Source organism: Echeneis naucrates, chromosome 2 (genome assembly GCF_900963305.1).
Source record: "Echeneis naucrates chromosome 2, fEcheNa1.1, whole genome shotgun sequence".
In the NCBI taxonomy this organism is placed as follows: Eukaryota; Metazoa; Chordata; class Actinopteri; order Carangiformes; family Echeneidae; genus Echeneis; species Echeneis naucrates.
The window spans coordinates 17,519,397-17,543,233 of NC_042512.1; the positions used below are offsets into that span (position 1 = coordinate 17,519,397).

A 23,837-nucleotide genomic window follows, 5' to 3' on the forward strand; every position below is an offset into this window, starting at 1 on the left:
TTTACCATTGGTTGCACTGGATGGAAGGCTGAGTTTTTTATGCATTCTTCCCCTTGAAAACAAGATCCGTGCAGGGTAATGTGTGTTCGTACACATCGAATGAGGAGTGGCAGTCCACTTATGAGGAGACGTCATGCTCCCTGAGTTTAATTTTCGTTGTGGAGGGGATCAGCATGACAGGAGAGGACACTCACACATGTTAAACATTCAAATTTCAGCTGCATGTGGGTGAAGGCGAAGAATGATGAGACACTCCTAATCAGGCAGCATCCACAGGAGGTTTCATTTTTGGGGCAACCGTCACTGTTTTGGACAACGGAGAGCTCTGAAATCAGTGTCTTTGCAAAATTATACAAAATCTATACAAATATTCAGCATCTATGCTAATGGCATGCTGGCATTGAAGAGCCTGCCAGACAGTTTGTGTGTACTATAGTGACATATGGGCGTAATGGCCACAGCTAATGCAGGATCCCAAAGGACTGTGAATGGGACAAAGTGACAGTTGTGATCGCTGTAAATGGGTGAATGTGTGGAGGTAAAGTACTACATCTGTTAATAAGTGCTTCTGAAAAGAGGGAGAGAGAAGAAATAGAGCAGTGAAGGGGAGACGGAGAACTAACGAACTGGCAGCATAATATTTCCATAATAAGTGCATAATTTATTGTATACTTATATTATTAATACTAAACATAAATATTTGGTCTGAGATCAAAAACAAGGGGAAGAATTAGAAGAAAAACTGACAGGATAACCTAAAAACATGTATTATGATGGAGGGAGGTGCAGAAGTCGCAGCGGATCTTCTCAACTTGTAGAAAAAACAAAAACAAAGGAAAAAAACGATTCACTGTATTAAAAACATGTCATTAAAATGTTAATTTCCTGAAATGTTACCATTGTTTGTGCACCGCAGCAACTGTATGCCACCGAAGGTTCACTGAGACAACTGTTATCTTGTTTAGACAAATAGTGGCAGCTCATTATTATAGCTACTGTCATTTCCATTCAGGCTGTCAGCGTATTAGTGAAGTGATGCCTGCACTGACTCTACGGAGGGTATCTGCCTCTGCACACAGCAACATGTAAAAAAAAAAATTGTGGACTTTCAGAAGCATTCAAAGTCACATAAAGAAAAAGTAAAATGACAGAATGAAACGTCTGTTTTAGTCAGAATTAGCGCAGAAGATTTCTCATTGAGTAACCGATGGAGGACAAAGCGGATAAAGCAGGTTAACTTGTCTCCATATTGCAGTGATTTGAGCAGCACAGTGTCACAAAAGAGAGAGACATCAAATGGCTTTTGTGCCTGCCCACCTCTCCTCACCACGAACAGAGTGGTGGGGTATTTGACAGGTCATTGACTCCAACCACCAGGCCTCCGACTGTCATATAGAGCTGCAGGGCACACACAACACGCCTTCAGTGGAGGGTCAAAGAAGGGGAAAGCTTCATAGAGTATAATGGACTGAAGCGTGACCTGTGAAGGTCTCTTTATACTGTGGACGTTTGTCTGTGTTTATGTGGTCACACCTAGGCCAACACCCCGCGGCCCTCCGCACATTCATCAGCTCCATATTAATATTCATGAGGAGGCTGGTGGCCGGTGTCTCGAGATGGGGGGCTAATGAACACAGTGTGTGTGACCATGGCTGTGTATGAGTGTGTGCACTCATGTCACAGATGCAGGGGGGCAGAACTGTAATCAAATCACATCCACCCTCTCATCACTGCCCTCATCAACCACCAGTGGCGCCACTTCCATGCAAGTTAATGCTAACACGCGCCGCTATTCTCTTTCCTGTGGTTCAGGGCAGGAGGCATGGACAGCAGTGGGAGAGAGTGTGTGTGTCTTGAATAATAGTCGAGGGCTGGCCTAGATAAGGGGGTCTGGACTTGCAGCTAAGCTAACCACTCTGCGTACAAATAGCTACCCATTATCTCTCATTAGCATCCGTGGCTAACACAGAGTCCATGCTGTGCGGTGGAGGGCCCTCACAATGGGACCACTCCTGTATGATTGATGGTGAAACAGCCTCCGCCACAATAACCAAACAAAAAATGAAAAAGCACTGAAGATTGAATCTGTCGGCTGTGGCGAGCTAATAAAAACGTAGACAAACAAAAGGAAGTCGGACTAATCAAAAATGCCAGGCACAGCTCATTAATCTATGAGAGCCGGCAGCGTTTGGAAGCCCGGAGATAAGTCAGATTACTGGCACGTTGTGAGGATCGTGTACGCTGGTCCTATTCCATCTGCTATCTTTTCATCAGCATCAAAAACAAAAGGATAAAATGAGGAGCAGGGATGAAAGTGGGGAGGACATTTGGGCTGGGCTGGGTGAAAGAAGGCAGAAAAGAACCAAAAGGTAAATGGGACAGCTCCCGCTTCAGGCAGGTTCTCACAAATGGTACGCTCAGCAGAGCTGGTAATGACAAAAAGGCGCCGCAGCTCAGAAAAGAACGTCACGTTTACTTGTTAGGGAAAGAATTTGATCAAATCCTGGAGAAGAATGTGATCTGTGACACTGATCATCATCATCACCTTGAGGATGCTGAGAGAAAGCTGGTTTAGTTTGGAAAATGAGTCATTAAAATCCACGACTCACCCTCTTAGGCACAAATAAGACGCAGATCTTACGATTAGAATTCCATCATCGGGGAAAACGAGGCCTCTGTTTTCTCTAATTGCAAAAACTTATTTTTTTCTTCCTGCCATTGAAGAGTTTACACATCTATTATTTAGCTCTGTCCCCTTTTTCACAAAGAGTAATTTGCAAAGTTGCAATTGCTGAGTGTGTGCGCACACACAAACACACACACCAACTGTTCCTGCGTGGTACTGGGTCGGCTAAATATTCCATTTTATTTGGCCTTCTTGCTGACTAAGAGTTGGTAATTCATCACTCGTCTGCACCAGGCACTTATGAATATGGATTTCAAGCAGTTTATGAGCACATCTTAAGAAGGCATTATGGGAAATTAGCAGGAGGAATGAAATTTGTTCTTTGTAGAATTGGGGCCAGACTGTGTGTGTGCGAAATGCCAAAACTCCTGAGCCATCTCCTGTGATGTTACATCACTGCTGTTTCAGAGAACCTCCACCTGCAGATGGATGATTTACCTGAAACGGGCTCTTTTTATCTGTCTCAGTACAAATGACCGTGACAGCTAAATCACACAGAACCGTCAGCACTCCTGCCGCTTCACTTTGTGGTTCCTCACAAAGTGAAGCGGAACTTGAGACCGATGTGGAGGGAGGGGAGGAAATAAATTCCCTTCCTCACCACGCATGATTGGAACTAATTAAGATGCAATTAGTTTATTTTTTTTGGTCGGAACCGTGACAGAGAGAAAAACTAATTTTATCACATCGAGCTGGTTCAAACTCCAGAGAACCAGTGACAGGATAACTGAGGTTTGGATTTTCAAATACCTTGTTTATTGGACATCCTGTCAACCTGCCAGGCTGGAGACGCAAGCAGGCCGTCATAACAAATCCGCCACCAGGCTCTAAGCACGGATAAGAATGACGGATTCCCTGCTGTAAATCACTATCCCTCACATCAGGGGCAAAACAATAAGGGAACAGCTTACTGCTATCACACACACAAACACACACAGACTGTTCAGACTGCTTCCCTCTGGAAGGCGCTACAGAGCTCTGTTCGCCAAAACCACCAGATTTAAAAACAGTTTCTTCCCCCAGGCTGTCTCCCAGATCTCCCCATAAGCCGACTGTCAACCTCATGCACATTTGCACATCACTGCACTACTGTACAACACTCCACAAAAAATATTTCCAATGTTTATATATGTCCTTTTGTCTTTCCCTTCTCGTGTCCAAGACTGAAACACCGGAGTCAAATTCCGAGTATGTTCACACATACCTGCCAAAAAAAAATCTGATTCTGATACAGAGAGCCAACATGTTGATGTGCTGAGGTTTGGATGAACCCATAAACCAAAGACACCATCGTCCCTCCATGTCCTCCTCACCTTGTCTCTGTCTTCCACCAGGTCACTCAGCAGGTCGTCCATGTCCAGGATCCCTCCTTCACTGTACTCCAAGTGGTGTGTTTTCACTGCTGTCTCTCCATACTGGACACAAACACACCATAAAATAACATCAGAACAATTTGAATAACTCACATGATGGCTCTTCACAAAACTAAAAATCAGTGAAATACCACAATTCTGTACATAATGCAATGCAACAACAACAACTTTAACCACAACAGCATAATTCTAGAGACTGCATGTTACACAGACACAGATTTCTATCACACATTTTAGAATAATGTTTAATGAAGGAGTCAATTAGCACTCAATCACACAATGTTAAGACTGCTCAGGAATAGAGTGTGTGTGCAGAAATGTTACAGTAAAGGTTAAAATGAAAGGCGACTGTATGTGACACAATCCTGACAGTCACAATATGGCATCACATATTCAGACACAACAGCAGGCATTTGGATTTGTTTGGCAGGTAAAGTACGAACTGATGACATTACACAGTACAGTGTAGGTACAGTGTGCGCACTGTGAGCTGGAGATAGAGAGGAAAGCAGCTTTTCTAGTTTCACTGCTGTGCCGGGAGCAGCGGTGGGCACATTCCAGGCCGGTTTCACTGTCACCATGAGGACACAGGTCAAAGTGAACACACCCGTCAGGGCAGGAAGTGCCTCAAACACTGACAAAGGGGAACAATGACTTTTGACTGAGCTGCAATCTGAAATCTGTGTGCTGTTTATGCAACAAAATTAAATGAGAAGTACACAAATAATGGCATCTTCCTCTTTTTGTGACCCCTTATTCACACAATCTGTTGTGCTGATGCTTTGCAGATCTCTGTGTTTATTTCTGGACAATTAAAGATGAGGATGATGATAAAACTGCAGAAAATATGAATACACATAAGAAGTGAAACAGAATGTGGCTATAACCTCCTGACTGGATTAACATCTGCTGGTTTTCCACATTAAATTTAATTCCTGGACTCAAAAGAGACAGAAATCTTTGACAGTCCTTATCATTTCTAACAATGTGTGCAGCAGAAAATGGTCCATTAGGAACTGCCCATACCAATAAGCAATCTGTCCACAGAAACACAAGACTACATTACCAGCTAAATTAACAGCTATAGGCAAGAAGCCTCAGAGGCTGAAATGAGTTTGGCTAAAGCCCAGCAAGCAGCTTCTGCTGTATCACTGAGCCCTGTTGTGAATGGGCTTGTTCTTGCTCCACTGCATCCCAATGTGAATTACGGGGCACAAAAAAAAAAAAAAAAGAGGGTGTCTGCCTTTTTACAATGGGCCAAGTTCATTCTCTTAAAACAAACGGTTGGGAAAGCCTGGGATTTCAATCACATGAATAAAGCCAGAACCTCCCTTTCTTCAGAGGTCCCCATAGTAAACCAACACCAGAGCTCCGAGAGATACAGCAGCAAGTAAGCATACCAATACACTGTCATTTTCACACAATACAACAGCATTGTGATATGCAAACAGGCATGCAATCCATTGAGACAGAGCCCAGAGCATCCTGTCGCTGCAAAAATATAAAGTTGTTTCAATACAAAACAGGAGCAAGCGCAAAAAGAAGAGAAGATGCCGAACTTCCTCATAGTTCGCATTGTTTTGTGAGAGCAGAAGGAGAATATTAACTTTTGATCTCCATCTGCGAGCCAGCAACGCATACTGACCACACAGTATTAAAGAGCGTCCCTGTCAGATTTCAGGAATAGTCTGAAGGGGGCCATGGGAGCAGTGGAAAGACCAAGGTAACCCTACTCCGCTGTCATCAGGCATGTCGTTGACATCACGTCGGAGACATTAAACCCGGCTTCACTGGAAAGCATTCACACCTCACCAGAAAAACCAGTCCGACCTGAACGACTGCAGGCTTTCCTCCGCCTCACGCTGTTTATGTGAATGTGTGTGTCAGTGACAGCAAGAGCAAAAAAAAAAAAAGGGAAGGGCCTGACATCACCAGCATTAAGACACACGCTTAATGAGAAGCATGAGTGTGAATTTCAGGGCGAGGGATTAATTCACATCAGTGGATTAAAGCGCCACAATACCCTCGTGTTAATTAGCGTCACCTCTGCAGGCCACGCTTAAGAACACCTGATTTACTTGTACTTGACTCACACTCTGCCAGAACTCACAAGATCATTGGAGACATACTTTCCTCTAAAGGGGTGAACGTATGGAACTTCAGAGGGAAACTAATCTATAGAGAGGAAAGAGGGGAATAATTAAAAAACTAAAAAAAAAAAAAAAAAAAAAAAAAACAAAGGACGCCTTCTGAAGTCCCTCAGTGTCAATCCCTGGTAATTCCCCTTTGTATCCTGAACTCTTCCCATGAAGGGAAAAGCAAAAGGAGTTGGGAGTCAGTCAGTCAATAGCAGAGGAGAATTACCGTGACAGTTAGAAGAGTAAATTCCCTGCAAATTACACTATTAAGTCCCCCCAGCATTTAAAGCCATATCGCTCCTTCTCCCTCTCTCTCTTGAGCAAACACCGCACCACTCGAGAACGGTGAAGCGCCAGGCCAATTAGCAAAGCTAAATTCACCGTGGTGGAGGTGGTCGTGGGGATGTTAGTAGAGGTGGCGGGTGGGGGGGGTGCCATTTCACACTTTGATCCTCAGAAGAATGTGTAATTACACAGCTGCAGGAGAACGGTGGGAATTTAGCCATGACATAAAAAAAAATGTCTTTAATGAACAAAACGATGAGGAGCTTTTCTCGACTTGGTCCATCAGGGCGAGTAAGAGGACAGAGAAAGGAAAGCCGCAGAGAGCTTTTCCTCTGCAGGACAACAGCAGCTTGACCTCAGCTGTCGCCAACGTCCCTCTGTAATTAGCAGAAATTCAGCCTGCTGTCTCAGTGGTTTTATAAATACACAGAACTTAAGCAGTATTTCTTTTCAGGGATCCATAAAGTTAACTGTGACTGTTTCCGTGAACAAAGCAGATGATTCAAATTCCAGCGCCACAAACAGCCTAAGGAGGAGAAACAGCAGGTTTGACGGTTATGTTAAACTTTAAAAATGCCTTTTTGCATAGCTGAGCTTTGACGCACGTCATATTGCCATCCACGGTAGACAGGCCTTCTCCCGCCAGCCATGAGATTCGGGGGGTAAAACGCTCTCAGCTTGTTTTACGTCCCGTCAGGTGTCAGCACAGAGTCGGGATGGGGGCGGTTAATCTGAACTGAGCCTGCAGAGACGGACCGTGAGACAGTGAGAGGCAGCTACAGCACTGGACTGTTTCCCCTGAGAACGTGCAACACTCTCAGCCTACATGCTGGCGCCGCGGGCTAGAGGCCAACACTGATACAGTAATCCAGAAAAACCCAGGCAGGTCAGCGAAGACAAAACGCTGTGCACATCTTTGGGTTTTCATTTAAAATGTCAAATCATGAAAGGTTCTGCATTCCTATAGATTCATGCACTCTAACTTAAAATAACTGTGACTTCCAGCCATCAAGGGGACTCTTTTTACAGAAGTAGGATATAACTTCCTCTAAAGCCTTCCAGTCTGTTGAGTGAGTGTACAGATGACTAAGAAAGTTAAAATATTATTCAATTTTAGCTGTATATTAACACCTCTAGAAAAATGAGTGGAAAATATGGCGAAATCTTTTTATCACCACCACGATATGAAGTGTACACCCATAATGTACGAACTGCACTGAATAATGAGAAGTCATTTTCAGTCTGCAGCTCCAGGTTTTGTCAGTGAATGTAACCATTTTCTCAAATGCCGGTTTAAAAGCCGCTGAATATGTAGAGTCACAGCCGAGCTCTCGTTAAAATAAGCTGCTAATTAAGAAGGCCCACGTGCAGTCATTGCGCACGATCCTGTTCGCCATACATCCAACACACAAACAGACACAGGTTTATGACATGTCCGTGTTGTCAGTGTGGTTAATGTGGGAGATAAGTGCATTCTGCTGGCAGGAGCAGCCTCATCGGGTCAGATGTATTTAGTCCTCGCTGGCACTAACAGAGCTGGACTGTCCTCACGACAGCCGGCCTCTATTAAGAGAAGGCAACAAACCGCCGAGTCAGCATCTAGCCAAGGCTCCTAATTAACATGCTCTGGGAAAAATCCCTGCCCAGGTGCATGCTGGTCACACGCTCGTATTTAGCCTGGTTCGAGCTCGTGCACCGCAGCGCCTCGGTGGGCAGCGCGGTCACGGCTGTGGCCGTCAGCGAAGCAGAAACGAGATAGCTTGGGGGACACAGAGCAGGACGAGCTCCTCTACGTGTGCAACCCATCTCGCTGTTCTACGTGTTGTGTGAACACATTCAGTGAGGGGAGGCAATCCATCACGAAATCTGTTCGCCCAGTCAGTCTGTCCATCCCTGATTTGCCGGCCTCTCCGAGGGGGAAACCAAGCCAACCGATAAGGCCGGGGTCCTGTCACTAATCCTAATCCCCAATCACTCACAAGACAAAGCCCCCTGTCCGCCGCGCACATCCCCGACTGCGGCCGCATTGAGGATATCAGACAGTAAAATTCCACCTGCCCACTGAGATACCAGGGCTTAAACAGTGAGCTATTGTACAGGTAGACAGCCGAAGCTGCAGCCCGTGCCACCTCGCATCCGTGCACACAGCAGCACCCTATCACTCCAGGACAGCACGCACTCACAGAGCGGCTGATTAATAAAAGGTCAGTTCAGCAGAATGATTAATGCTGAAGAAATGGCAACAGCAGAAAGCTGTGGGGGTTCACGCCTGTCCACGCCCGCGTCTCTTTAAGTCAGTCGTGGAAATTAACTTTCCCCTCAACCTGTTGGCGGCACAGCGATCACAACGCAGAGGGTGACAGCGCCCAAAGTGTGCTGCGGCCCCAGTGCATTGTGGTCTGATGGGGCAATCGGAATATAAAATATGATTTTTTTTATTTTATTTTTTGACCAAATGATGTGCTCAACGTCAACTATTATCCATCCACTAAAACATGAACACACATTCTGTCGATAGATTGAATATTTCTGATTTATACATATAACTGCACCTCCCCAGAAAAAGACAAGACAAAAAAAAATTAAATAAAATAAAAAATAAGACACCAGACTAGTTAAAAAAAAAAAAAAAAAACTTCAATCTGAGACAAACTTTCAAATAACATGCATGACATGTAGGAGAGGAGTAAAGCAAGTTGGACTCGGTTTTTAGCGCAATATAAGTCATTATTTATATGTAATTAACTCGAGCTTTGGTGCGATAGGAAGTGGAACAGCAAAAAGGGAAGCAGGTCACGTGACCAAACACGTCAGACAGGTGCGTTAACAAACAAACGAATATATAAACACGTATCAATGACGATTTTTGGGGCAAAGCTGGAAGAAATTGAAGTTTAAAAAGTTTCAAAGAGTAAATAAAGTGTTGTTTTTTTTTTGTTTTTAAAGTGTGTTTACCTGCTCCAAAATCCTCCGGTACCTCCGGTTGGCTTGGTCGATTAGATCCCGGACGGTCCATTCCGGTTTACACGGAACCACGACCGACCTGTCCCCGAAGGTCACCGTCACCTTCATCCCGGTGCCGGACTGGATTTTCAGACAAGACCTCAGAAATCAGCCGAGTTTCGGTGTCCTCCCCGCCGGGAGAGGAGCCACCTGTCTGCCGGGAGAAGAGTCACCTGTCTGCGGGGAGAGGAGTCACCTGTCTGCCGGGAGAGGAGTCACCTGTCTGCGGGGAGCGGAGTCACCTGTCTGCGGGGAGAGGAGTCACCTGTCTGCGGGGAGAAGAGTCACCTGTCTGCGGGGAGAAGAGCCACCTGTCTGCCGTTAGAAGAGCCACCTGTCTGCCGGTAGAGGAGCCACCTGTCTGCCGGTAGAAGAGCCACCTGTCTGCCGGTAGAGGAGCCACCTGTCTGCCGGTAGAAGAGCCACAGGTGTGTCCGCCTCCGCCTCTCCGGTGGACTCGGTCGGACTCTTACCGGAGGATTTCACTGCCGCCGACGGTGACTTTGTGTCGTCTGTTTCCCTCCAAACAAAAATAAACACACAGAGAAACCCGGAAGAAATCACCGCCCGGTCCGACTCTCCAGGAAATCACACACAACTACACGCTGGCTAACACACAACTCAGTGTGTGTTATTTGCTTCCAGCTGCTGCGGATGAAATCAGCTTTTAATTTAATTAACTCTTCCCATGTGTGTGGAAGTTTTCATGTCTCCTCAGCATTAATAATCTTTGGTTTAAATCAGAATAAACTCCTGCTCATTTGCTTTCTATCTGCTTTTACATGAAGTGGAAATAGATTTTTATATATTCATATTTATAATATAATCAATATCATCACAATAAAAAGAAGAAGTTATACAGATGCAAAAGTGGAAAACAAAAACAGAAACAAAGTTACTTTGAATTATTTATCTTCTTTGACTGAACAAAAAGGTCTTTTATACTGTAGACGTGTTATTAATGACCATAAACTTGAATCTACACTGTAACATGTAATCTAAAGAGTTTTCTATTATTTTTCCTACTTCATTCTCGGTAACCTGCACGCACTTTCTAAGGTTACATTTTGGATGCAGGTTGTGTTTTATGTGGTAGTTGGGTAGATTTTTATTAAGTAAAAGGCATGAATAGAGAATTTCCTGACCTCAGGTTCACTCAATCCAAATCCTGGCTGACTTTTATATGAATAGAATATATAACGGACTGCTGCATTTCCTTTTAACCTGATTGACCCTTTTCCATTCAGTCCTGTAAAGTCTAATATATTATTGTACAGTATAATCTCAAGGCTGATGCAGTAAACTGTCCACATGCATTTGCAGAGAGATGCCATATATAAGCCTGACTCCATCCCTGTCTGAAATACACACACACACACACACACACACATGGACCACCACGCTTCTACTCACACAGGCATCACACATACTAATTGCCTGATCGTTATTGTGTGTCATTTTATGTCATTAGGTGTGTTGTGAAATTGCCTTCATGGATATTAATGGCAGCTGACACGCTCCTGCGCCTTATTCCTGCGCATTGTTTGGTTTTGCTCTCAGGCATTTTTCCCTCCATCAAATCCGAAAGCCACCGCGGCAGATGGATTCGTAATTGGGACAAGCAATTATTTCCACTGCCACCGTAATTCATCCGAGATGGATGGGGCGGAACAGCAAAGAACTCGGAGGGGGTGGCATCCTGCACGCTTGCATCCTTCGTCCATAATCTCCAGACTCTAATCTTTTAAGACAGACCATAATTTCATACCATTTCAGCACTGTGTTTGCAGAGTCAATGACATTATACGATTATAGCTATGTTGCCCTTCAAGTGATCATTGCTGACTCATTGCTCTTTACAACTTGGCCACGGTTTCACACCGTCAGCAGAGAAACATGTATGTTACGATACGACCGTATTTAAAGCTCGGGAGTTGCGGAAAAAGGCGGTTTAGCTGTTGTGTGTGGATTTACTTTCCACACTCACACTCCCTCAGAGCTGCAACGTCTCACATCAGCAGCTTAAAGTGGCAACAGGAGCTCTCCAGTAGAAATTTACAGAATTTACCAGAAACTTATTCTTCATGTCAGCAGTTTTAGACACTGAAAAAATGTTTTGGATGAAGTTGTTGAGGCCAAACTGATAGCTGACTTTCTGGTGCACACAGAAAGTGATGCTTAAGTTCATCATTTTGAATATGCATGCGCAGAGCAGACTACTAAACACTGGAAAATTCATGTAGAGCGTTTTGTTATATGTGCACGCACGCTATATTTACACACAGGCAATAACTAAACACATGGAGGAGCTTTCTTGTTTGTTCAAGGTGGCTACCTGTCTGCAAAGTTTTAGCAACACTATGGAGTCTTTTGGACGAGACATGACAGAGGTCTCAAACATGTTTTCTCTCTGTAGCATGTGAAGAACAGAACGATAAGATGCCACTGTCAGAAATATGACGTGTTGAAACACTTACACAGAGTGAAAATGAGATTTTCTGTCTCCCTGTGTATGACAGCAGCCGCAGCATGACAACAATGCAGTGTTCGCACAACAGTACTTGTGTCGTTGTTGATTCGGTGGTGTCACTTCCTGTATTTGTAGAGAGCCGTGCTTTTTACCTGTACTGTTGTTATAAATGCCCGATAAGTTGAAACTGTGTTCATCACAGTTTCAAACGCTAAGGATTAAAGTCATCTTTCAGCTCAAATGCTGTGAGGAGTGCGGACTGGATCACAGTCTATCTAGACCTTTCTTTCAGTCGTTTCAATCTTATCGCCTTATGGAAGTAAGGCATGCCACCCGAAGTGTTAGCCATCAATAAAAGCCAAGTGATGGTTTTTGTTGTTTTGTTCGTCTCTCTGAGTGCAATTTACAGGGCTGGGTTGTCTGGGTCGATAGCCGTGTTGATTTGCTTTCAGTCTTCAAGCAGCGCCCCTTTTCTAAAGAGCAAAATTGACATGTTCTCAGCAGCAATGCCACCACCCCTGTGTTTTAGCTCAGTGTGAGACTGAGGCCGGTCAATAGCTGAGACTTGCTTCACTTCCTGCTGCGCTGCTTACAATTACAGGCCTTGAATCAGGAGCAAGGATTACTCATAAAAACCTGTGTGTGTGTGTGTGTGTGTGTGTGTAGCTGAGCAAGTGGATTAGGAGAGATAGTGTTTGGCAATCACAAAATAAGACTGTCATTCAGCATGCTGATTTCATTTCAGACCTCAGGTATAATATTCATGCTGCAAAATTGCATTTCTTTTGTGTGTGACTGCTGAAAAGCCCCAGTTGAATAGCTAAAGGCGCTCGTCTGTGAATTACAAGTGTTGCCAAAGTTGCCAAAATTGTCTGGAATCATGAGAGTTATTCAGAGCAACACGGCAATCATCTGGCACCATGATCTGTGGACACAAGGGGATGCATATTCTGCTGCGAGCTTATTACACTCATACATGTTAGGAGGATCTTTGTGGAGCTCGGCTGGCAGTCCACTTCCTTTTGTATTTTTTAAGAGACTGCAGGTCCAGTGTGAGGAGAAGTGTGCAGAATTGTAAAAGTAAGAGGAAGAAGAAGTTGGAAACTTTTATCTTCTTCAATCCTATTTCCCAAAAGGGTGAGCGTACACTGTGATGTATTTCCTGCCACCTACGTGTAAATGTGGAAGCTTTAAAAGCATTTAATTCCTGCTGGTACCACAAATTATCAGTTCAGTCTTCACTTTCTTGAGGGTTTCATCTTTAACCTCCTCCATATTCTACATGTGACCTCGCAAACACTCAGCTGTCAGTATTAGTCCCGGCCCAGTGCCAGGTCACGCTGCTCAGATGGCTTCAGTCGAGGGCTTAACCTGTGTGGAGTCATCCGCCACCCGACATGTTCAACACAGGGTGCAGCTGTCAGGATTTGAAAAGGAAAACTGCACCCCAATATGCTGCTACACCTTTTGATGCTGTATCATCCATTTGTGATGTTAAGTGCATTTCAGTCTGGCTCATCCATACTTCACGATGTGATGCATTTCCACGGCCCCCAGAGAGGAGAGCATGCTTTTCAGCAGAAAGGTTTAATAACCACTACACAGAATAATAGCAGAGTTTTGTCTTGCTCAAAAATGCAAGAACAGTGATGCTAATTCAAACGCAGCATTGTAAGTCCAGGCCGGGCCTGCATGATTTATGGAGCAAAACTCCAAAACATCCCACCGGCTCTTTTATGAAACCTCCTAACAGAGAATTTCAACCTTTTATGTCCAAGGCCAGCAGTGTGAGATAAAGTCAGAGAAGCTTATCGGGTTTTATGGTGTAGAGTACAGTCTGACAATCAGTCTCTTTCACAATGCAATGTTTAGAAAGTCCACAAAAAGACAGGAATCAGATAGAATGAGCATTGTAGGTCACACCAAGCCCCAGTTTGCTGGACTCAGAGTTTTGGACCAGATGCCATGTTGCTGTGCTTTCAGCACAAAGCCCCAAAGATCTACCTGCTGGTTTGTGTGTGTGAGTGTGAGTTTGTTGGGCCTGATATTTGAAGCAATGCACCCTTTTCTCTGGTCAGCTCCAGAAAAGCTGCAGCTGACTAAATGTATCTGCTTACGGAAGCGGAAAAGCACTTTTTTTTTTTTTCTTTTCTTTGTTTTTCATTTTCTTTCGGAGCATCTCCATTGGAAAGGAACGAGGAGCGAGTTATGATATGATCAGGTTAAGAAGGAGAAAATGAGGCCACAGGTGATCACAGTCATCGACGCGCCTTCACATATTTTCACAATCTTTTTGCAGAGGAAACATATTTTCTCACTTTTCCCTACAAGGAGGCCGCAGAGGAGAAGTCGCTCCGTCTCTGACTGTCGCACACGCCTAATTAAACTCATCAGATTTTTCTCAGCTGAAGTCTGCAGTTTTACAAGATGCAACTCTTGGCCTTTGCACCATGCTCCTTGATGGGTGAGAATGAGACTTCATATTCACCAGACAGGTAGCACATCACAGACTCTCACACACGCACATCCCTTAATGGACCAAATTAGCACTCTGGCACATAAACCCTGTTTTCCACTCGTTCTTTCACCCCCCCCGACTTGTTCACTCTGCATTTTCTTCTGCCTCTCTCCTTCGTTCCTTCTGTCAGAGACAGTAGCTGGGTAATTAAAATCTACATTAAGACAAAAGTTGCTTTAATTTAAGTTCATTATACCATGCCAATCTCTGGTGTTGCAGGAGATCTTTTTCGGAGATCCATTGCCTTGAAACCATGGCAACTGCCACATAACCTAATTTTCCACCTAATCGCAGCATGAAAGACTGCTGAACATTGATTTGGACAATTATGGGGCTGCCTTTTGCAACAAAAGCAAACAAGGCAGAGGCAACGGTTGGGAAAGGTGAAGTGCGGAGGGGGCGGGTGGGCGAGTGGGACTTAAGTGCTTACAGGGGAAATGAAGACAAGAGCAAATGACAGCACGGTGAGACCTCATATTTCAATAGTTTAATGGCTCTAAAATGGCACCTTTTCTCCGGCTCCAGCTCGTAAATGTCCCGGTGATGTCATCCTTTTAAATGCGACTGACATCCTGCTGTATGGACTCATCTTCTCTGCTTATTCAACCTGTTCATTTCACCAAAAGCATCTCTATTTACCTCCTCCTCCTGCAGAACGGCGACTTCTGCTGGTCCAATGAGCTTTTATGTGTCCTCTGCTCTGCCCACATCCAAATACATTCCTCAACTGGACTGGACTGTATGTCATTCCACTTTACTTGTAGGATGGTTTAGTTGAGTTGGCGTTCCAGGTACAATAGGCCTCTATCCTGCTCAAACATGCTGTAAGTGATGATAAGCTCACATCCTGCTATGAGGTCTATTTTCATCTGACAGCGTTTGGATGAATTTACATTTCCAAAATCCTCTTTCCTAAAAGTCTGTGTTCAGATTCAACGTGTATCTTTTTCACTAATTGTCACTAATGTGACAGTAATTTGAGATAGTCATAAGAAATAAATCATTTTCACGCATGATACCGCCCCGAAAAAAAAAACAAACTATAAGCTGTCACATTTTCAGCTCTGCTCCAATTATTCCAGCAGGAAAAGGAGGATAGTCTTTGAATGAAATATTTTTGTTTGAACGCCGTGAACAAAATTTTGTTATGATGGTGGTAAATCTGCACAGCGAGATGCTACAGGAGGTAACTGAAAAAATATGTGACCTTTAAACTCAGCCAGATGGCTTGTTTGCCCATGACAAAGGATCTCAGGCCCAGCTCAGCAACACCGCTGCATGCCAAACAGCTTGGATTTCATTCCGAGTGGGAGGGGCCGTTTGATTGGTTAAAGCCTCAGAGGACAAAGGTCAAAGAGTCAAACAGTTGAAAGAGGCCAGAGTGTAATAACGCCACCTCATTATGGGGTATCATTACTTTCTCAACAGGGTCAGATATTTGTTTTGGCTGACCTGGCCTGAAAGAGACACGATCAAGTTGTGTTGTTGTTACGTGACCCAGCTGAAATTGTGCAGATCCTGGACAGCAGTGTTCATACTGAGAAGAATATATCGCAGTGAAGTCAGCAGAGGAGAAAGAGGCAGAAAACTCACACACACTGAGCAGCGGTGTCGTGCTTGTGCATGCATGCGTGTCCACTGGTCCTCTTTTGTGGGTGGAGGTGGGCGTGTGGATCATCTCAACTCTTTCCTGCATGTGACGGGAGAGATGAAGACATTCATCGACCAAACACACTAATTAAGTTATGCAAATAAACTAATTGCAAATGCGCAGCCGTCCTGCCTCATCAGTTAACCCTCTGTAACCTGTTTAAAGGTTTCCATACCAGTTGGGCTGGCAGGATGGATTTTTATCTCGGGCATTCAATGGAGGGGAGGTGTGGGTGGAATGAGCGGGAGGGGAAGGGAGGAGGCTCCTGGCGTATTTCTGTATGTACATGTGCAAGGGGCAAAGAAGAAAAGAGAGATCAAAACTGCCCCCCTGCCAATCAAAAAACCCAATTATCATTCTCAATCAGCACTAGAAAGACACAAAGAGCCACTCTCATACAATGGATCAGCGGTCTAGACCAGAACAATTACTGCATAATTAGTTCATCAGACGATCCCAGATTGATCCAGCTTTGATTTGCATGCAGAATTGGGTCGGAGAAAAGCCCGGCTTTGAGCATCCACAGTGTGTTCCAATCACGCCGACTGAAGCCCAGGCTGTGCTGGAAATGAGAAACGTGTATAGGTGTCCGAGAGAGGAGCAGTTCAACAAAGCAAAAATGACAAAGTGAGAAAAATGTCTTGGTGGAAAAATTGAGCTCCATCACCCTGTTACACAGCTTATTGGAACTTTTGCACTGCCGACTGCTTTCAGGGGAAGATGGGGGAGAAGAGAAATTACTTTTGTATTCCTTCAGCTCTTTTTAGCCTAAATGCCCCCAATTTGAATCTTTTTCCATGAGTGAAGATTCTGGTGATGAAGGTGTCGCTCCCGTCATTACTGAGCTGAGTCTTTGCAGTGCATGATTGCGAGACAGAGGCTGTTATTCACTTGACCAGCCCGGACCTGATTCTGTAGCAGGAGGGAGACGTTCAGCATGGTGAAAAGAGCTCCTCCACCCCTCCCACATCCCCCGCATCCCGATCAATGACGAGGAGAAGGTGGAAAGAGGAGAAAGTGCTCTGAACTTGTCACAAGGAAAGTGTCGTGCTGGGTTTCTTTCAAAATCCCGGCTCGATCAGTTTCTGGGAGAGAAAAGGCGCCCTGCTTTCTGCAGACTGTGAATAGGCTGTGATTGCCTGTGATACAAAGAAACAGGGCTACAGGTAATGACTGTGTGGTTCTGACAGACGCCACCCAGCAGCAGCAGCTACATCGCTAGATGCTCCAACCATTTGATTTGGGATAACTGTTGCCATGGCGACGCACTGTTTGATTGGCGCCCTGCTTTTTTGGGGAGGCGGGGGGGATTTACAGTATTGTCCTGATTCTGAGGGAGGTATTATTTAATGCCAAAGAGGCTCCTTTGTTGAGAATTATTTAATGGAGCAGAAGTGAATTTAAATGAACATATGTTGAATCCACTTAAATGACAACAATTAAATTTTTATATCTTGTTTTTTCGTAAAATACTCTGAGTCAAGGACCCGTTATTTAGACACAAAGCAATTGAAGGATGCAGACGTCCTCTGTATTTTTGGGGGTTACCTTTTTTCCCCATAATGTATTCTGAAGGAAATTCTTTTTCATCCACAAGGCCGGCTTTATTCTCTTGGTGGCGATTGTTAAATATTTAAAAAAGTAAACCAGGGTTGAACTTGGCATTGAATTTTTCAATATTTAACCAGTTTTTGGCCACAATTTGTTCTGAACCTTAACTTCAAGAGAGCGCTGTGCTCTGCAGATATAACCATAAAAGCACAACTCATGCTTCAGTAGCTATGAGCAGATGCTGTGGGCGAAAAAACAAGATATGTTTAACTATTTAGACTTCATATGTTTAAAAAGGAACTTTTCAGGGCAATAAGAATAAATAGGTAAATAAAAAATTCAGGACTTCACCCTTCGACGTTCATGTTATGAGATAGAATTTAACAATCGAGTAAAATGTGTGAAAATTGCAATAATTTGAAAAACAGAGGGTCAGCTCGGCCTCTTCCCCTGAAGTTAAGGCCACATGCTGCCTCTGATCACAGGCACATGTATCCCCATTAGTTCAATAACATACTGTCTTTTTATCTCCTTTTCTCACCTCACTAAATCCAAACTGCACTTTCCCAAGGAAACAGTAAAAATATGAACAGGGTAAAGCAGTCGGAACATGGAAATAAACTTGTGACCCCGTTTCTCGGCTCACAGGTCGATCACAGGCTAAGTCCAGGCTTACATCATGACTACACCAAGGTTGAGGATGAAAGAAAGATCTATTTCTGTCCAGCTCTCCTTTGTAATTAGAGAGGAATCTATACAGCGCAGATTCTCAACCAAGTCTACAATTCTGCCCGACCCATAATTTACTTAATTACTCAAAGACGTGTCTCTGATTCAGTCAATAACAAAAAGAACTTTTTGGAGGAGCGGTAGAGAATGAGAGTAATTTGAAGCTGTTTGGCTCCTGTTCACTGCTGTGAAGATGTAGTTTCTTCTTCTCTTTTTTTTCCTCTTGTGAACAATAAACTGATTTTACTTGACAGAGTGATTTAAGTGTGAGGACTGAAAGTACATTTTAAATCCCATAATAGTTGAAATAGCATGTATTGATCCCTTTTTTCTGTGTTCTTAATATCCCACAGCTATTGTGTGGAGTTGAGATGGGGGTGATTTAGTTTACCTTCATTTGATTTGAAAAGGAAAATTGGAAATGAAATTCAAACAGCGGAGACGAGCAAAATATGATAATGTGTTTACAGATCATCAAGTTCTTCAAATCCAAGGAAAACAAGCTTCAGCTGAGAGTGAAATCTGCCCAACCTCAATCCGCACACTGGCAAAAAAAAATCCCAACACAGCCTCCTCAGAGTTCAGCGAACCTTGGGGATTTGTATGAGATCCTCCAGGCAACGACAGGCAGGGCGCCACTTACCTACTGGAAATCCTGCAAGGATTTTTTCTCCTCCTAACCAGAGAGAACATGCCAGGCCTTACTTGAAAGTCTCTCTGACAGCCTGAGGACATTCCTCTCTGTTTCCACTCATGCAGGGAGCGCACGAGCGGTCACCACAGCCCAGATGTAACACGCGGCCTTCAGCATCTTTGAAGCGGCTGGATAAGCCGGCCTTGGACACCGGTGAGTTCAAAAGAACCCGCAGAGGGATTTAGAAACAGAGGAAGGAATGAAGCGCTTCCTCAGATCGTTTCCAGCCTCATTTCCCACCATGTCAGCAAACGGTGTGAGAAGGGAGAGGAAACAATCCCGAAGCGTTTATAGTGGACTGAATGACTCACTCGCTTCGACAGCGTTGACATTTTTACATCTTTGTTTTCCTTTATTTTCAGTCCATACTGGATCGCCACAATTTATAATCAGTATTTTATCACATCAAACTGAAATGATGCCAAAGATTCTAAATAATAATCCATCCAGAAAATGCTGTGATAAGTCAGTGGCTGTTTATATTGGAGTCATATGTTTTGTTTTGAAAAGATAGCCCTGGCTTACTGTCATCGATCACATGACGATCCATCATGTGGCTGTTGAGATATTTCAGTCTGGACGCTGCAGACAGAACCAGTGGACTCAGTACTGAGACAGTACAGAGAAGAACCGTCCCGCAGAGGACAGCTGCGCCAGGCAGTCTTGCCCAGGTCTGGAGAAGCATAACAGGCTTTTTACTCTGGACTGAAAACAGTCTTCAAATTTAGAAAAACACATTCAGAATGTGCTGCCGATCACAGAAAGGACAGTGTTGGATTAAAACCCGACGTACACATGCCTGCCAAAAGGGAAAATTCTCCATATCTTGCCAATCATTGTGCACATTTCACTGTAGTTCTGTCCAACGTATTTGGTATCATTGGAAACCTCAGGATGTCCGATCCAAAATGAAGTTCAGTGGATTTGAACCAGTCTTGGCTGTGCATGTGTTTGACCCCCCCCCCCACTGGAAGCTTCAGCCAAGCTCTCAGTGGCTCTCTACTGGAAAGAAAAAGGTCAGAATAATCATACAAGTGTTATTTTTGGGAAGGTTTAGACACATTAATAATGTGTGAGCCCTGACTAAAACTCCTTCATGCTGCAGACAGGACAGTGATTGTATCTGGGATGAGGAATGGGCCTCTGCATTGTATTCACCACAAAAGCATCGACTATTATTCAAGGAAACGGTCTACTTTCAGATAATAATGAGGGAAAAAAAACAACAGATATAGCACTTTCTATGGAGCAAGAATAGTCTATGGTTATTATTCAGAAAAAAAAACATTATCAACGCCCTGGTAATAAAGCTACCTTTAAAGAAATACACTTTCTCATTTAGATGTATTGTCAAGTGCAAATAGTCTCTGTGTTATTTGTCTGGGCTTTAAAGATCCATCTGAGAGATTTGGAGATGAATGAATACATTCAGTTAAATTCAATGAGATCATCTCTTTCCAGAAACAATGTCCCTGTTCCTGCATAATCCACTGATGTCACATCCCCGCAAAAAGTTTTTTGGAACTACTTCATCTCAAATAAATCACAATGGCAGCAGTAACTTTGGGTGTATGCATCCAGTCTGGTCTCTGTCAAGCTCACCCCTTCAATCCAAATACAGTAATTACTGTTGAGCGAATTAAATTTAATTGGATGTACATTATAGAGTATGAAATCTGAAGTCAAGTCGCGTATCTTTTGGGAGTGGTGACTCACAGTCACTCTTAAAGTGACGAACCGGTCTTCACGTTTGATCTCTCACTGATTATTCACATTATTTGATAAGAGTTAAGATCATTGATTAGGATTGGAAAAAGCTTTTTCTTTTTATTCATATGAACCCTTTGTCTCAAAGCTGACCACAAATGTAAGTGGTATACAGTGTTACTATAATAAGGCCTGTGATTCGCAGTGTAATTTCCAGCCTCTAATTTCTAGCTCCCAGTGCTAATTGACTGTTGGTACAGAGGAGGAAAATGTGACCATCGGGCACGAGTACATATCAGCTGTGGAAATTGCACTGCGTATTAATAGCATATGTGCTGAAGCAGAGTGCAGCTCTGCAGGTGAAGCAGCAGAGGGAGGAGGTCAGCGTGGGTGGATGAGTCACCAGACTTTGGCTCTTAATGTCACTGCCACTGTTTATTTCCCATTTCCAACCATCAGTTAAAATGTTTCTCTTAAAGCGGCTCCTTGACCTTTGCCACTTTGCCGTACTTTATAGTAACCATGACAACAAATGTCTCCTGAGCTTCACGATGTGCTAAAAATGAAAATGCTAGGAATTCTGAATAATACAGCTACACATGCTCAAAATGAATCACATTTGAGTGATCTTCAACCAATAGATTTTCTCTCTCTTTCCAATGAAATATTCTAGAGCTAAACAGAAATGCCATGAAACAAATTCATTCAAAGAGTCATGCAGCTGCAGCTGATGCCCCAACGCTGACGGGCCGTGCAGAAGTTAAATACTTCCAACAGGGAAGAAGCTGAGCTTTAGGGGAAGTAGAATCGAGTGACATTAGCAGTCTCTTGCTGCTTTCACTGGCTGGACCACGGTGGCCTTTCGGGTTGCCTTGAGCGAGCTACATTTGATCAAAAAGATGCTCCAGGTGAGATGTGATCCCTCAGCATTGCTCCGCTGGTTTCCACCTGCACCACCAGAGCTTGTTCTGTGCTTTAACGCCATTGATGCAGAAGACATTTCCTTCTCTCCACAGCCTCCCTGTGTCCCTCCTCACTGGCCTGTCAAATTGGCTGAAGGAGAAAAAAATGGTGGAGCCTGAGGTTTTTGGGATTTTTTTTTTTCCCCTTTGTAAAAAAAGCAGACAAAAAGAACCCACAGGTTGTCCGTCCACGTCTAAGTGACAGGTGTCCGAGGCAGAGTGTGTGTGTGTGTGACTGTGTTTCTGGTCAGACGACAGATCCTGCTAATCCTGTCCGTCCCAGAGGAGAGGCAGTGTGACTGGGTAATTGGCCACTGACTGAGCAAGACCACTCTGGAGGCACTGCTTATTGAACCACTGTCAGGGAGGGAGACAGGGAGGGGAGGTGGAGGCATAACAAGACTGCAGAGTTATGGAGGTGAAGAGAGAAAGAGGGGACAAAAGCAAGACGAAGATAAGAAGCAACAGGAGCAAAGAGAAGTGATACAGATTGAAATAAATAAAGAAATGAGCAAGAGGAGCAAGAGGAGGGCTGAGGAAAGAAATAATAAAGAGATGGAGGGAGTGTGGGTGGATGGGTGAAAGAACAAAAATGAATAGAAGTGACAGTGAAGAGTGAAGAATTTTAGAGTGACCCCGAGCCACCGATTCCTCTTCACTCAGCTGAAATGTGACACTTTCATGATTACACTAGGTCCCCTTTTTTTGGAGGGGCGGCTTAATCTTAAAAGGATGAGCGGGCGAGGGGATACAGGGGAGGTGGGCAGAGGGTGGGGGGGCACGGTGATGGAAGTATAGGTTAATACTTGCCTCGTCCAACTGGCCACCTAACAAATTGCCTTGTAAAAGCAGAAGCGATGGATAAATAAAGAATGAAATAAAAAAAAAAGTATATCCCTCCAGCAAATTGGCTGTCATTGGATTATCCCCTATAAAGCAGGATTTGTGTGTGGGTAGACTTTGGGGTATATGTGTGACCACCTCCTTGCATCACACAGATGTTGTGTGTGTGTGTGTGTGCGTGCATGCTCAGAGATGGCTGGTGGTATCAGGCCGAGGCAGGAAAGGTAGAAGGCAAGAAAGGATTGGATGAGCGATCATTGCTTCATCGGCTCCATTAAACACACCAATGGCCTGTAAATCACCCTGTCACAGTAACACACACAAACACACAAACACACACTGGTGTGTCGCTTACTTGGAAAAGTTTCTGTTGATGTTGGATATATATTTAATGCACAGATGTGTAGGATACGACCTGGCGCTCCTGTTTCTATAAAGTTAAAGAAATACGACATACAGGACTAAACCTTGAACTTGAATATCAGTATTGACATGTAGATATAAAAAAACGAATAAAAAGCTGCAGCTTTATATTTGAATTTAGAGCGAATAAAAATGTGGTTTTAGCGCTTCATAAACACCGTTAGGTTAGGTGGTGCTGTAAATGTTTAAACTTTCACTGTCACAGGTGTGTCATGCTGCCCTGCTGTTACCTGAGAGTTTCTTTAGAGGTCACAGTGTCACTCGGCCTGGAAGAGTGAGAGTCTTGTTTTATGAGCTCAGCGGTGCTGAGGAAGACCAGCTGCCCTGCAGGTGATCCCAGATTGACAAGGAACACACTGTTCGTGCCAAAGACTGAATCAGCTGCTTTTTACTTTGTCTGATATATTTTCTCACTCCAGGCAGTCTTGTCTTAAAAGAGACCTGAACTCAAAAAGTCAAAGACCTGTCATGTTTGAGAAAGTTTAGAGTTGAAAAAGAGGAAGAAAAGTTCAGTGAAAACATAAAAAGATAAGAGGAGGATCAAGGAAGAGATGAGTACGGAGGGTCATGGAGTGGGCAGAGGAGGAACAGCTTGTCCATGGCAAAAAAATAAAAAATAAAAAAAAATCAATAGGTGCTTCAGAGTCAACAGCATGTGTGTTGACTCTCAATGGCATGATTCAGACTCATTAGCACAGCATTTGACAGAGTGTTTGACCCTGATCGTCCCACTCTCACAGTTTTTAGAGCTTTGGGCTATGCAGAAAATGTTGGCTTGAGCAGACTCAGTTGGAAATTAAGGCA

The 23,837-nt window shown here is 43.9% G+C and overlaps 1 protein-coding gene across 3 annotated transcripts in view; it reads right to left on the reverse strand.

The window, feature by feature from the left end:
- The window catches only part of pard3ba (par-3 family cell polarity regulator beta a), a 123,974-nt gene extending 113,938 nt beyond the window's left edge, over window positions 1-10,036 (reverse strand). For all 3 annotated transcript variants that reach the window (XM_029520436.1, XM_029520445.1, XM_029520427.1), the window contains exons 1-2: window positions 9,438-10,036; window positions 4,000-4,101 (exon numbers count right to left, since the gene is read on the reverse strand). In XM_029520436.1, the coding sequence (XP_029376296.1) occupies window positions 4,000-4,101; window positions 9,438-9,554 (219 nt within the window). In that variant the 5' untranslated portion in view covers window positions 9,555-10,036. The remainder of the gene's footprint in view (window positions 1-3,999; window positions 4,102-9,437) is intronic.
- Window positions 10,037-23,837: the final 13,801 nt, after the last annotated feature.